Source organism: Clupea harengus, chromosome 2 (genome assembly GCF_900700415.2).
Source record: "Clupea harengus chromosome 2, Ch_v2.0.2, whole genome shotgun sequence".
In the NCBI taxonomy this organism is placed as follows: Eukaryota; Metazoa; Chordata; class Actinopteri; order Clupeiformes; family Clupeidae; genus Clupea; species Clupea harengus.
Genome location: NC_045153.1, coordinates 30,244,958 through 30,260,730, shown reverse-complemented (window position 1 = coordinate 30,260,730; position 15,773 = coordinate 30,244,958). Strand labels below are relative to the sequence as shown.

General features: G+C 45.4%; 1 protein-coding gene across 2 annotated transcripts in view; it reads left to right on the top strand.

The window, feature by feature from the left end:
• LOC105898111 (glypican-6-like) overlaps window positions 1-15,773 on the top strand; it is a 55,284-nt gene that overhangs the window by 32,589 nt on the left and 6,922 nt on the right. The window contains exons 5-7 of one of the 2 annotated variants that reach the window (XM_031560395.2): window positions 2,448-2,578; window positions 3,332-3,475; window positions 4,546-4,575. In XM_031560395.2, coding sequence (XP_031416255.1) covers window positions 2,448-2,578; window positions 3,332-3,475; window positions 4,546-4,575 — 305 coding nt within the window. The remainder of the gene's footprint in view (window positions 1-2,447; window positions 2,579-3,331; window positions 3,476-4,545; window positions 4,576-15,773) is intronic. The other variant, XM_031560398.2, reaches the window with a different exon arrangement.

The following is a 15,773-nucleotide window of genomic DNA, read 5'->3' as shown; positions in this document are numbered from 1 at the left end:
TCTGGTCTGTCTGTCTGGAAGGGGGGGGGGGGGGGGGGGGGGGGGGGGGGGGGGGGGGGGGGTTGTGTGAGTGCGTGTGTGTGTGTGTGAGAGTGTGTGTGTGTGTGTGTGTGTGTGTGTGTGTGTGTGGCGGAGGGGGGCGGGGTGTATCACCCACAGGAGCCCCACATTTACCATGGAGGAGACAGAGCACTGCCCTTAAATGAGATCCATCCATTCTCCATGTGAGCAGAGTGTGTGTGTGTGTGTGTGCGTGCGTGCGTGCGTGCGTGCGTGCGTGCCTGCGTGCCTGCGTGCGTGCGTGCGTGCGTGCGTGCGTGCGTGCGTGCGTGCGTGCGTGCGTGCGTGCGTGCGTGCGTGTGTGTGTGTGTGTGTGTGCTAACTCCATCCATTCTCCATGTGAGCAGAGTGTGTGTGTGTGTGTGTGTGTGCTAACTCCCAGCTCTCGGGAAGCTAGGGTGTCCCTGCTGCACGACTGCAGTGAGCATCGCTGATCTAACTTGACCCCTAAACGCTGTGCCCCCACCCGTATGCATTTCTTTTCCTCTCTCCTCTCTGTTTTTCCTACTTCTCTTCTTTAATCTCCCTCATGCATCATCTCCCCTTTCCTGTCTCTTCATCCTGCTCTCTCTCTCTCTTTCTCTCTCTCTCTTTCTCTCTCTCTGCCCCTCCCACCCTGTTCAATAAGTGTGGCACAGTTTGAAGACTGTTCTCCTGCTTGCACATGCTGTGTTGCCCATCTGATAACGTTTTCCATTTGTCCAACTTTCTCCTCTATTGACCCTTACTGGCTCGAGAGGACTGAATCCAGCTTGGTTTTGAACATAGCTCTCCTCTTCTGAGGGCTCTGCGAGAGAAATGCTTTGGATAATACACAAAACTTCATTTTATTTTTTCCACATAGTATTGCATTTAAAACTTCGACTATAAATGGTCTTGAATTTATCTGTTTTGTTTTGAGAGAGATGGTCCAGTCAAAATGGTTGCAACATTTTGACTAAAGTGGGTTTGAATGTCCTCAGCGTCTGTTATATTCTGAGAGAGCCTTTTTTCTCTGCTTCTTGATGTTGTGTCACAGAGATCTCAGAGAGCGTCATGGGGCTTTTGTTCCGTCTTGCGCTGCAGTGTGAGTGTAAACGGAGTGGGAGATCTCTTCAAAAGCTCAGCATAATTGAGAGGAAATAGAACTGTGCTGTAGATGCCCGTGCCAAGCTGTTTGCCTGCCCACCTCCCCAACACAAGTTAACCTCCAAGGATGCATTTCTATTTAAAGGCCTGCACTGCCCTGCCCTGCCCTGCCCTGCCCCGCCCCAAAGATATCCATACCAGTTATCAGTGCTCTTCATATTAAGTGGAAATGGGAATTGAAATGCTAAGGAATGTTTTAAAAAAAAAAAATAACACATTTCATTGTGGTTAAACATGAGCCCCAGATTCAATTCCAAAGTAAATCAATGTCATGTCTTACATTAGACATTTTAGTGACTGTTTAATTTGCACATTCATATTCTGTCCTATACAGCAATAAAGTGTGAAAGTGTGAAATGAACATTTGTGTTAAAAATAGAAAGCTGCTTTCCACTGGTGGGGTCACCGAGGGAACTGTTTAAAAAGTTGTTAAATTCATGTACTGTATGTGGTGGTTTAATGTATTCACTTCCTATTCCTAGAATGGCATCGCCATCTGTGCTCTGCTGAAAAAAGTTACTTTCAGATAGAAACAGATCACAGATTTTTGAACATGCTTGCATCTCAAGGTGACAGGTAGAATAGAAGAAACTGATGAAGATGAAGATGACACTGCTGGCACGCCAAAGAGATGTGATCTATCTTCTAGTGTCAGACTCTTGTCCTGTTTGTCTCTGTAGCCAAAGAGATGTGATCTAGTCAGACTCTTGTCCTGTTTGTCTCTGTAGCCAAAGAGATGTGATCTATCTTCTAGTGTCAGACTCTTGTCCTGTTTGTCTCTGTAGCCAAAGAGATGTGATCTAGTGTCAGACTCTTGTCCTGTTTGTCTCTGTAGCCAAAGAGATGTGATATATCCTCTAGTGTCAGACTCTTGTCCTGTTTGTCTCTGTAGCCAAAGAGATGTGATATATCCTCTAGTGTCAGACTCTTGTCCTGTTTGTCTCTGTAGCCAAAGAGATGTGATCTAGTGTCAGACTCTTGTCCTGTTTGTCTCTGTAGCCAAAGAGATGTGATCTATCCTCTAGTGTCAGACTCTTGTCCTGTTTGTCTCTGTAGCCAAAGAGATGTGATATATCCTCTAGTGTCAGACTCTTGTCCTGTTAGTGTCTCTGAATGAAGAGTGCGTTACAAATAAAATGAATTATTATTATTATTATTATATACTGTCTGCTGAAAACTTTCTCTCTCTGTCCCTTTCTCCCTCCCTGTCCCCCTCTCTCTCTCCCTCCCTCTCTCTCTCCCTCCCTCTGTTGTGACAGATGCCATGTTGCTGGTGACTGAGAGGCTGGAAGGACCCTTCAACATTGAGTCTGTAATGGAGCCGATCGATGTCAAGATCTCAGAAGCCATCATGAATATGCAAGATAACACTGTAGAAATCACCCACAGAGTATGTCCAGCACATTTTGGCACAGACTTAATATGGGACACATTTAGCCTCTGCTCTAAATGTTTGACTTCTTCAAGTGTGTGTGTGTGTGTGTGTGTGTGTGTGTGTGTGTGTGTGTGTGTGTGTGTGTGTTTTACACAGACCCTGGGTGCAATCACCCACATGCTAAGCCCAAGTGCCCTTGAAACCTGAGCTCAATTATACCTATTATAGCTATGCATTTTGGATTACATGCTTGCTACTGGTGGGAGTATCCAGGCCCTGTTCACAGTAGTTAATAGGCTTCCTGTCTTACACTGCATTTTCTTTTACCCACAAATTGTTGCTACTCAAAGGGGGTCAGAAATTCAAAGTGCCCATGAGGAGATTCTCATGTTCACATGTTGCTGGTTTGGCAGAAGTCCGGTCTAAATTGGATCTGCCAAGTGGTTGCTTATAATACGGAAAGCATTATGTTGGAATAGAGTTTTGCCTACGTGTACGGCATACCAGGAGCACAGTGTCTCCCATAATTTAAAGCCGTAAAATGACATGTGGTTAGGCAGATCCCAACATAAAGTATTACAGCCACGGTTCAGTTCATGTGACGTTGAGCTTTAAGTATCCTCCATGTTTGGGAATATCTTGGGGTAAACGGCAAGTTCTTAACATACTGGAACGGCATATTGTTTTCGTTTCCTCTCTTAGTCACAAGTAATTCTAGCCCTTCCCTGCAGAACAACAGTGGGACACATTTCTCTCTCATAATTACAGGTTTTTCAAGGATGCGGTCAACCCAAGCCCTCAGGAATGGGCAGGTCTGCCCGTGGCATCTCGGATGTGTTCAACGCCCGCTTCAGGCCCTACAGCCCCGAGGAGCACCCCACCACAGCGGCTGGCACCAGCCTGGACAGATTGGTAAGGGAGTCAGGAGCAGCTGAAATGACACCGCCCGACTGTAAACATAATTTGTCATACCCGGACTTGACATTGTTGATTAAAGCTTATGAGTTCCAGTCGCTGGGCCCCTCCAGTGCCGGAAATTAATTCTTTGTTTTTGTCTTCTGGTCAGGCTCCTTTATTGATTTGTGTTTGTTAACAAATTGGCAGCTCCTCCCGGGACGACAGGGAGATAGGTGCTCCCGTCGTCTCTGGCGGATCAGGGCTGTTTGTCTTACAAACACAATGGTGTTTGAAGTCAACAAAAGAGAGTCATCTTGTGTACAGCAAACATTCTGGTAGGAGTGGGAGAGGCAGGAGGAGCAGGAGCAGGAGCAGGCGAGGGTAGACCTCGTTCATCGTGTTTGCTAGTTGGCCCCGCCGATCCCCAGTAGCCGCCTTGAATTCACAGATTTAGAAGTTCTCTGCAGCTTGACCTCAAACAACCTTGATGCTCAACTTGGAGCTTGGCTGTGGGTAACGTGGATCTGACAGCCCAATTCAGATGAGGGACAGTTCTCATTAAGGATTATCACAGGAGCCTGGGTGCTCAGCCTGCTCTGAATATAGCAGGGAGAGATATGAGAGTCAGAAGTGAGGTCATTTTAAAATTATGCCTTTAAAAAGCCCATCTATCTCCCTGAAATATCTTGCCTTCAATCAAAATTCATGTGGCAATGCCAGCAGTGATTACATCGTCAATGTTTAGGAACAACTGAGAAAATATTGTGAAATGTTTGCTGAACAAAGGCAGGCACTTGTTAGCGTTGGCTGATGGAGTATGCGATAGGAGATAATAGACCAGCAGTTAGATGTGAAAATGAGGTCATTAATTGCCTATATAGAGCAGTTTCTTTGAAAGGTTTATTACAGAGCATATTGTGCACACATTTTTTCTCTGTCACACACACAGACACACACACACACACCTCTCCTCTTCTTTCCGTCTCTTTTTTCCCTCTCTCTGTCTGTTATTTGTTCTGTTCTTTGTGCTGTAGAGATACATTGTCAGTAAAATGCCTGTCTCTTTCTTCCACGCTGCTTGCCAGAGGATTGTGTGGAGGACAATGCAACAAAGCGTAAGCTCCATCACTTCCTTATTTGAGTTCAGTCTGTCATTCACTCCTTTACGCTCTGAGGCCCCATCCTTGTGTCCTTGGAATGCTCTGTTATGCAGTTCCCCATTCTCTGCCTGAACATGGCTCTGTGCTCCCACCACTGTACATGTCAACAGATATACACTTATATCAATATTGAGGTTAACAAGATTGATTTTTTTTTTGTATGCACAGCAGTTTGTACTGGGCGAGAGGACTCCTCTCTGGAGACAGAGTGCATACAGTATGTAACACCCTCCCCATACCCCCCACACCCCCCAACTCTAACATCCAATGTGCCAGTGAGGACCTGATAGTGCTCACTAATGGAGTCAACTCCTAGAGGACAGCAGCCAATCTCCACACTGACCCAGTGTGCCACTGCTGGAGGGAGCGTGCGGCGTGGCACGGCACGGCACGGCGGGGCTACGCTGCTGTCGGCACACACAGTCCACTGAGGCAGGCCTGACGTTCGCTCATGAATAAGTGGGCAATTAGCCAGTGGGGAGTGGCTGTGTGACGCGAGGGGCTGTTTCTGGACCAGCCATGGCATGGTGGAGAGGGAATGAGGGCATTAGCTGTGACCACCCATAGGCAGTGCAGTGCATTCTGGGTCTTGGAGCGTTGGGGCTTTCGTCTTTTGTGAGGATTTTGAAGTTGATTCCGCTTCAGGTGTTTTTTTCACTGTCTCTCCTTACCCGATCAGTGAAAGATTTAGCCGTGCCACAAGACACAAAAAAGAAAAACAACAACAAAACATTATATTTAAAGAACATTTGGTTTGATATCCTTTGTAGCAGTCTGTCTGAAAATGCAGTTACCTACAATACGCCTGTGTTCTTCTTTTGTTCTGTTTGGTTTATTATTGGATTTCACATATCATGACTCTTTTTTCAGAACAGAATGTGTTGTCAGTTTAGCTGGTGTTTACCTCCCAGTCTTCTTTATACCCTTTTCCTCAGCACAGTCTTTACCTTGAGCAGCCTTGAGTATCTGTGACCACATCATTATTCACCATTTCTGAGTGGTTCTCCCAGCAGCAGTCACATTTAATTAAATTATCTTCATTTCTGACACGTTATTCTTCTCTCCTCTCCCCACCACCCTCCCCTCTCCATCTCACCACCAGCTCCTCTCCTCTCCTCCTCCTCCTCCTCCTCCTCTCCTCTCCTCTCCTCCTCCTCCTCTCTCCTCCTCACCCCCTCTTTCATACTGAGGCAGTTAGCTGACTCCACCTCAGGTCCTACCCATTTTCCCTCTTCATGATATTGACATGATTTTTTCCACTTCCTGTTGCTCCTTACTTGTCTTTTCCTCTTTTTGTATTGGAGTGTACATTTACATTTACATTTAGTCATTTAGCAGACGCTTTTGTCCAAAGCGACGTACAAGGGAGAGAACAGTCAAGCTAAGAGCAATAAAAAACATGGTGTAACAATAAATACTACTTTACATAAGAATTAGAAAAACAACCTAGAAAGGAAAAAGAAGTGCAGGAATGTAACTGCTGAAGTGCAAGTTAAGCGCTAGTCAAGGTGCCAGTTAGGAAGGGAGGTGCTCTCTGAAGAGTTAGGTCTTCAAAAGCTTCTTGAAGGTAGAGAGGGACGCCCCTGCTCTGGTAGTATTAGGCAGTTCGTTCCACCAACGTGGAACTACAAATGAGAATAGTATGTGAATGAGAATTTGTAGTGTATATCCTGAGTGTGAGAGACACATGTTTCCAGGCCTCTGCTGAGAGGCTTTGATGAGGCATTAGCATGGGGAGTGGGACAGACATGCGCGCGGTCGCTTGTGATCACAGCGTGGGGCTGCACTCATCACCCCGGGTTACCTGAGGGAGGAGCGCCGCCTCCACCCTCCCACTCGCCGCGGCCCTCACAGACCCTCTCACTCCCCACCCCCACCTACCCCCAGACCTCCACCCTCCCAATCGGCGCGGCCCTCACAGACCCTCTCACTCCCCACCCCCACCTACCCCCAGACCTCCACCCTCCCAATCGGCGCGGCCCTCACAGACCCTCTCACCTCTCACTCCCCACCCACACAGATCCCAGACCTCCCACTCGCCGTGGCCCTCACAGACCATCTCACCTCTCACTCCCCACCCCCACTGAGCCCAGACCTGCGCCTGCTGGGACGTTTCGCCTTCTGGGGGATTGCTGCCTGTGGTGGCTTTGATTTCTGCCAGCTGGAAAGAGAATTCTGTGGTGGTCCAGGCTGTTGCCCACCCTGTAGCATCTCATTTGGAATGCTATTTCTATATTCGTTCTTTAATGGTGAGCTTTAATATGGTACGTTTGTGAGCTGTTATACAACTTAATGAATATTGACACAGATATAATATAAAAGTATGTTACATATTAGTTAGGTAAAGTAGCTGAAGCCGAAGATGTTGTTCACATTAGTAAGGAGGAAGCGTCGTGTTAGTGCACCATTGAAATCCAAGACGGTCCTGCAATGGCCTCACTGGTAGGGTTCCCTCAGCCATGTGATACCCCTGGGGCAATTAGTATGAAGCCATGAGTGGATGTGCCTGCAGTCCTAACTGAGTTGTGCAGGGGGAAATTAATTGTGCCTGCTTGTTGATTGCGTTTGCCCTGCTGAGAAACGGCACACAGCAGCAGCAGCAGCAGCATCCTCCGCTGAAAGCAAGCGGGCAGAGGGTGTGTGTGGAAGCACACGCTTCCTCCGCATTGGTGAGTGATATTTATGTGCTTTTCAGGCCGCCTTTTACACCATCCCTGTGTCTGTGTCATTACACGGAACCTCAGATATTTGATTTTCTTTGATTTGTTTGTTGTTTTGTTGTTTGTTGAGAGTCAGAATTGACAGTTATTTGGACTAATCTCACGTATTGTGCCTGGCGATGGCGGTTGCTAGGGGATATATTAAGTCTAATGGCTGCCAGTGTGTGTGATTGGCTCAGCGCTCCAGTTTTGTTTCCTTGGCACAGCCTCATTGAAGCACATCCACTTCTACTGCGGTGAGCGTTTATTTATTTTAGCCGCGGCCAGGTCATTATGTAATGGAGATTCTGCAGATTCCTCCGGCATAATTATCACTGTCGGCTAAACCACTCAAAAATAGCCATAAAAAACATTAGGAGTTGCTTTTCTAACTCTATTTAGATTTATAAATATGGGAAGCTCTTTTTCTGCCTGCATGATTGATGAGATCCACTTAGGGACGTATAAACATGTAATTTAAAGGTTCAAAAATCGAGTATCTCTGTAGTTTGGTGTTACAGACTAAATGTTGTTGATTTGATTCGCGGCCGCCTGCTGAGAAACTGAGAAATTGTGGCAGTGTCAATGACAGTATCCCATATGTTAATGTTAGTCTGTCAGTAAATCTTCTGAATCTGAGCTTATTGCTCACTGTTTTAGCATCTATTTGCACCTCCAGTTTCTTACATGCTTAATTCAGAGATAATGCTGGTTAGGTGCTAGTGTGTGTACAGGTGTAAGATATGTACAATTTACATCCCAAAGAAACTACACTGCTCACATTTCCGTTTATTGTTATTTTGAATCATTATTATGCTAATCACGCAAAACATTGATGTCCATAACAGTGCCTTTTCATTTTCCCATAATGCAGTTGTGATTTGCCGTAATTCAAGCCTTGTTTGAGGCATTGGTGGCACAGTAAACACACTCCAGACTTACAGATAAAGTTGCACTGTAAACCCAAACACTGGTTCTGCTCCCAGCCACACTACAGCTCCCGTGTCCCTGAGTCGAGTGCACTGTAAACCCAAACACTGGTTCTGATCCATCCCAGCCACACTACAGCTCCCGTGTCCCTGAGTCGAGTGCACTGTAAACCCAAACACTGGTTCTGATACCAGCCACACTACAGCTCCCGTGTCCCTGAGTCGAGTGCACTGAGAACCAACCACTGGGTGGTCCAACTATTTCAGCCTGTCTGTAATTACATTAGCGTTATTGTTACTTTAATATGTTAAACAGTAGATCCTTATAAAACAACATTAGAATAATTCACTGGCCAATTGCTGCCAGTAAGATACTGCTGTTTGTCTTTACAGTAGCCTTATCTCTAATGTAGATTTAAAAGCATAAACAGTGCTAAAAAACTGACTTACTGTTGACTTTCTTCTGGTAATTCAAGTAAAGTCAAGTCAAAGTGTTTATTCACTGGAGATAATAACTTTTTTACAGCAGTCTTCTTGTTACTGTGAATACTATGTCGATGAAATACTAGAAAAGATCTATACGTTACTGGCCAGCAGCTGCCAGTAACTTACTGTCGTTTTTACAGGAAATATTTAACAGTGTGCCTCGCATTTAGACTCCAGTAATGCGTTTAATGCCCAATCAACACAATATGAAAGTGAGGTGGTGTTCACTATTTCCAACATTTTAACTCCACTTACAAACATTTATATCCAAATGACTTCCATACAGTAACAAACTGTGCAAATAGTTAATGAATGACTGGCAGACATGTGGACTGAAGCACCAAAGCACACAGAAATATAATTGAATCATATCCTTTTCATGCCAAGGCGCTTGCATTGTTTTAATCAGAGTGTTTTGCGGAGGAGCTCACCCCTCTGATCTCTCGTTATCTCATCTTCAGTAGGCGACGAGCGGCCACACTATTAACACTCGGCCACACTTCATATCTGTCAATACGGTAATGAGGTGCACGGGCTGGCCCCATTACGGCAGAGCCCCTCTCCTCCTCGGCAGAGCCGGGGTGGCCGAGAGACGGCCCGCTGGTGATTGCTCTGTTCCTCGCCGCGGCAACACACCACATCGCTCTAATCATCACATCACCCTTTTTCTTTTAACAACTTCTGCCGTCATCACCCGGGGGCAAATCATCCCAGCTAACTCGCAGTCATTTTATCAGTGTGCTGTCATGTGGCGGCTGAGGGCTTGGAGGAGAGTTTGATAAATGAAGCCCCGTGATGATGAAGTGCACCACCTCAGTGAACTCCGTGTTCACGTAAGAACTCACACAGGGATCTGAGTTAGTGTGTACACAGCTCAGGGAATACTGGAGGAGCCAGCGGAACATGAAACATCAGCAGCAGAACATGAAACAGTCCTTTCACTTTGGTGTGTTTAAAAATGAAGCTCACGCTACTGACATCTGAAATATAATGTTCCATTGATTTGAATATGATTTTAAATACATGAAAGCAGTGAATGGCTTATTGTCAATAAGCTCATTTCCGTTTTTACAACCACATTTTTGCATGGTGTGGTCAGGCATCATGTTTCTAGAGTAGTCACCTCACCTTAATGATCCTCCGGGGTGAAATTAAAGTCGGAAGAAGAGCAAACAGATTTGCCCGTAATGGATCTTGAACAGATCACTCCACAGAGAATGAAGCCATTACCAGGTAATTATGTATCCCGTGGCATCATTAGTTCTGCTCTTCTCAGTGGTGTTTGTGGCAGCCATGAAAATGATCTGAATTATCATAGCTACAATTGTGTAGTAGCCCCTTGAGATGGAGACTGTGCTGTTTAAAAAATGGACTGAGTGTGCGCGCACACACTGCTTAAGATTTGGAGGCTTTCTGCCGGTCTAGTGGGATGGGTATCTGGCACTGGGATTGGAACTTCATCTCTTCATTCCAGTCCAAGGCCACACAGTGACAGTCAGAGCAGCATGATGTCGTATAGCACCTCCAAATCTCCTCTCAGTAAGAAAAGTATATTCGCTCATCCAACCCCATTGTATACTCTACTGCTATTGTAGAAGACAGCCAGGGAGATCCTGCACACACATGGTGCCATCAGTCAGGAACATGCTGTGGAAGTGATACGTGTATAAATACTGCACAGAGTACAGTACAGGCAGGCACCAGACTTAGCGGAGATGTCCGCACCAAGGCAGAAGATTCTGTGCCAGCAGATTTAGTGCCTGGACGTGACGCGGCCTCAGGAGTGAGGTGGATATTCAGGGGATTTGGCCGCACCTGTCACTACTCGGCTCCTGCTGAAGCCTTTATCCCGGCCCCCCATTCCACTCTAGTTTTCCTCCGGCAGACCACCATGTCCTCTCGACAGCCCACGCTCGCATCGCCTAAAAGCAGCCCCATGAAAGGGAGAGTGGGGGTCATAGAACAGGTTGTCCTACAAGGAACAACTAGCATTCTATCTCTGCACTAGACTGCACTGTCAGTTTTGATAACATGAGAAATGTAAAGGGTGGTAACTTGGTCCGACTGGCTGCAGGCCTGCACTTCAGGGACACTGAATGGAGGTAGGTGTCTGATTGAGGGGACGTGAGGCACCGGGTTTCTCATGCAAGACTGGGCCATCTGTTTGCCCCGGTCGAGACGTCTGAACTCAGGAGGAGACTCGCCCAAAACAAGATAGTAGCAAGTATGCCCACTTTCAGCCACTTTCAGCCTGTCATCTATCTCATTTACTGACTTTGAGGCGAGAAACTGTGGAGGTGTTTCAAAATGTTTTGCTTCTGTGAGACTGTGAATATTCATGAAAAATATGACTTTCTATATATATCATCTACTTTCAGTGGAAGATTGACACCCACACACAGATATATATATATATATATATATATATATATTTGTATGTGCGTGCACAGTGTACGTGTGTGTGTGTGTACAACACAGCAATTAATCGCAATTTGAAACATTTAATGCGTTTAGAAAAATTTCACAATTAATGCTGGGTTTTCTTATTTCTGTAAGTGCATGTATAATGGTTGGAATATCTTGGGCCATCCAGCGTCCACCTGACATGGAGCTTAGTTTAATTCACAAGCTTTCAAGTTTACTGAGCACTTCGACTAACCCAAAGGGCTACACACTGCATTCTAACCACCCACTGGCTGACCTAGGCGCTAGCACCCTCCAAAGTATCTCCCTCCTCAAAAGACCCTCTCTTCTTCTCTTCTTCTCTTCTTCTCTTCTTCTCTTCTTCTCCCTGTATTCATCCCAATCCCCGTTTCAAAATAAAAGTCCCTTTACACTTTACGTGCTACACACATAACAAATACGGCTTTCAAGCTGATAGTCTTTTTTAATGGCCTTGATGGTTTTATTGTATATCTGTAGTTCATAGGAGAAAGTCTGTGTTCAGAGTTTAAAAGATGCTATTAAACAATAGTGTTTTTTGTTCAATTGACAGCACTAATATATAATAATAAACCTTTACAAAGAGGCAACTGTATTGTCAATGGACCTTAGACAAAATGGAGGCCTTTTTGTCAATAATGTAAATGTTCATGCTTAGTCCCATCAGAACATGTTTTATTAATATCTTATCCCACTTGGGATCATGTCAATTGATTGGCCCCATGACCACTCTGGCACACCGTCTCATTGATGTTTGTATCGGAGGGAGTTGAGAAGTATGTGAACGTGTTGCAAAGGCAGATGGGTGGCCATCGATGAAAGGCTGTTTATAGTCACGGCAGGTGCAGGAGGAAGAGTTCATGAGGTGTAAGACACCAGTGATTAAATGACCGGCTCGGCGTGACACACCCTGCAGGGGCTTCACTTTCATTACCAAGCCTCCCACGCCTTTCCACACAAAGCATCTGGACAGGAGGCACAGCACAGCACAGCGCTACCCCACCCAAAGAACTCCCCCTCAACTTCCTCTATGCCTAATGAACTGGGTGGAAGGCAGGACACAGAAAAAAATCAAATATAGAGAAAATTATTTTTGCAAATATTTTTTTTTCATCAGCCAAAAAAAGAATTCCAATTCCATTATTTTAGTACGGCCCATTTCATCAGCGTTTATATTTCTGAAGCGTTTCATCATTTGACACAAAAGCGTTCATTCTGCCCACTTCAAAACTGCGCTCTTAGCAAAGCGTCCCGGTGGGATCGCGTTGCGGACCTTGGCAGGGAGTTCAGAGCATGCTGTAAAACACTCTGTGTGTGTGTTGCTATGGGACCTCGCTGGAAGACTCCGAGTCAGGCTAGAGTCAGCCGGTTCACCTTATCAATTATCAACCAGCAACAGCAGGGGTTTAAAATACTCCTCTGTCCGTAATGAGCAGGCAGGGGCCACTGCCTCTCTGCAGCACCTTCATGTTCCCACCAGAGGAAGCAGAGAGGGATGGGCTTCAGACTCTAGTCAAAGGCAAGACGCCTTAGGTAAAATGTCGCTGGCAGCATACTGAATGATGTAGTTTTAGACTCAGAGGCTCTGACGGCAGTTTCCTATGCTCATAACATCAATATATTTTATTGTTCTGATGTGAGTCCAGTTTGGTTCAGAACCTTGAATGAACTCCGCAGAAATGTGTACAAATCGTTTATTTAAATCTTTACTGCCGGTTTGATTTGAAAGCTTATTTGATCTTTAGCAGAGTTGTGCTGTTGACAATAAAACATTCAACAGGGCCCTTGTGTCCTGGCGGAGCCACTAGGAGGGAAACTGCGACTTCAAACTCAGTGAAGCACTGATCCCAGAGCAGCCGAGCACTGCAGGGAGAAGGCGCTGAGTTTCAAATATAACAGTGAAGCCAGACCAGTGTATACCAATAAAAGCACGTAGACGTTTTCTTGTTGCCTTATTTTGAGTTAAATACTGTGGCCACGTTTACTGCCCAGTCCGGTTGAGGAGCCATGTCTATATATTATATAAAATCCAATTAAGATTGTATTAATCAGTTCTGCCCAGGAATGTCTTGGGAGGCTATAGCACAATGTTTACATACAAACCCCTTTAATTATTTCTGCAGTGTGATCTTTGATGTTGCTTGTTTGCCATTCATTCTGAATAATCCTCAAATGTAAAGATGTCTGCGGTGTGGAATGTGAATGGCAGCAATAGAGGCTTTTTGCTTGTGAGGTACGAGTGTTGTTTACTGAACTCAAGACAAGAAGTTGCTTTTTAACTCTGTTTACTGTAGGATTAATGAACCATATTGCTGTCTGCAGCCATTACTTAGCCCTCCTGTTTTCCTACTGATAATCCCTTCTTCAGACACAGCTGCATAAAGGCAGCAGAGACCCCTGCAGACTCGCAGGAGATGCTTTGGGCCAGCCGGCGTTTAGCCACAATTAAGTTTTGGAGTTAATCTTTAATGTTTTCACATCCAGTCTACACAGGGCCTCCCCAGGTTGAAGTGAAGTTTTGACTTCACAGCTCTGTCAAAAGGATTAGTGGGCTATTGGCATATTATTTAAAAAAAAAAATAGTTTTATATAATTGGCTGCAAAACAAGTCTGGACCTGAATGCCATTTGTTTCTTAAAGACTTATTGTATTTCCACTTTCTGGATTTCCATTTTTCAATCGCTTTCCACCATGAGCGAGGTTTTGTGCCAATTGTGCAAACCCTCCCAAACCGCAGCCGTTTGGGGAATGACATTGCAACGGAACACTCCCATAGAGGCGTTCAGAACACTTTGATCAGTGGCTTCAAATACAGCCTGCCCTTTCAGCTATGATGGATTATGTGTGAATTGATACGTGAACCATGGGTATGATAACATGAGCGAAGCTTGTCATTTAGTGTCCATATTATTTCTGCCCTATGGAATTCCCCTCCGTCTTCTTTCCATGCAGCTATGTATGTATGTGCTGTGTGCTGTGCTGTTTAGATGTGCTCTCTGTATGTATGTGTGTGTGTGTGTGCTGTTTAGATGTGCTCCCTGTATGTATGTGTGTGTGCTGTGCTGTTTGTGTGTGCTCTCTGTATGTATGTGTGTGTGTGTGTGTGTGCTGTTTAGATGTGCTCTCTGTATGTATGTGTGCTGTGCTGTGCTGTTTGTGTGTGCTCTCTGTATGTATGTGTGTGTGTGTGTGTGTGCTGTTTAGATGTGCTCTCTGTATGTATGTGTGCTGTGCTGTGCTGTTTAGATGTGCTCCCTGTATGTATGTGTGTGTGCTGTGCTGTTTAGATGTGCTCTCTGTATGTATGTGTGTGTGTGCTGTGCTGTTTAGATGTGCTCTCTGTATGTATGTGTGCTGTGCTGTGCTGTTTAGATGTGCTCCCTGTATGTATGTGTGTGTGCTCTTTGTATGTATGTGTGTGTGTGTGTGTGTGTGTGCAGTTTAGATGTGCTCTCTGTATGTATGTATGTGTGTGTGCTGTGCTGTTTGTATGAGCTCTCTGAATGTTGGCCTGTGAGGTGACTGCTGAATGTGGTGTCATACTCATTAACTATTAACTAATAAGGACACTGTGCTGCTGTCAGAATGCAACATGTCTTCATATTCAGTCACTCATCCTCTTTCAGTCAGATACAGCTTGGTTGTGTCGGTCGTCGGGGCTGTCTCTCAGCAGTGTCCCCCGTCGGGGCTGTGACAGGTTGATGTGTCCTCACACACTCCCTGTTCTTCATTAGCGCACTGGATTGGTGATGAGGACTAGATTAATATCTCCACTAACCTCACCCCCTGTGGTAGAGCTGGTGGCTAATTATGTGCAGTTCATGCGATGGGTCTAATGGCCAAGCCTCATCGTTATGACACGTCTACAGCTTCTTAAGTGTCAGCGCATGTTACTGAAAGCCTGAGCATATGGCCTTTGATGGCGTGTCAAAGGACACATGCATACTCCTCTTCTTCGTCTTCTTCATCACCTGATGCAGTCATCCACATTTAAAATTTTAATGTCAGTTTGCTTCTTATTATCTGACCCCAAAATGTGAACAGCATCAAGGTCGTCCTCACATCATCACTATCCTATTCTCCTTCCCCTCTCTCTCTCTCTCTCTCTCTCTCTCTCTCTCTTTCTCTCTTTCTCATTCTTTCTTTCTTCCTCACTCTCTCACTCTCCCACTCTCACTCTTTTTCTCTCATCACCATTTAGCACATCACCTCTGTCACAGCCTCACAGACTCTACCGACTCCAGCACTTCCCTTTTGAATCCATTATGCAGGAGGACAGTGAGCAACCACCTCCCCTGAGCCAAGGGCCCGCTAGAAGACCCACATGAAATGGTGTTCAATCAGACAAGCTTGTCATCACAGTCTGACATTACTGCTCAATTCCCCCGGGCTTGTGAATGACATATTAAAACAGAATAACGATCTTTCCATGTATGCACGGGGTCTCCACGCACAGCAGGGTGGAGCTTGTCTAAAAAGTGTCCTGCTTTTGGGATTAATAGTTGCATGAATTATAAATATGATCTCAATTCTCAGCCTGCTCTGCTTTTATCTTTAATTGAAACACATTCTGGTGTGTATGTCTGTCTGTGTGTGT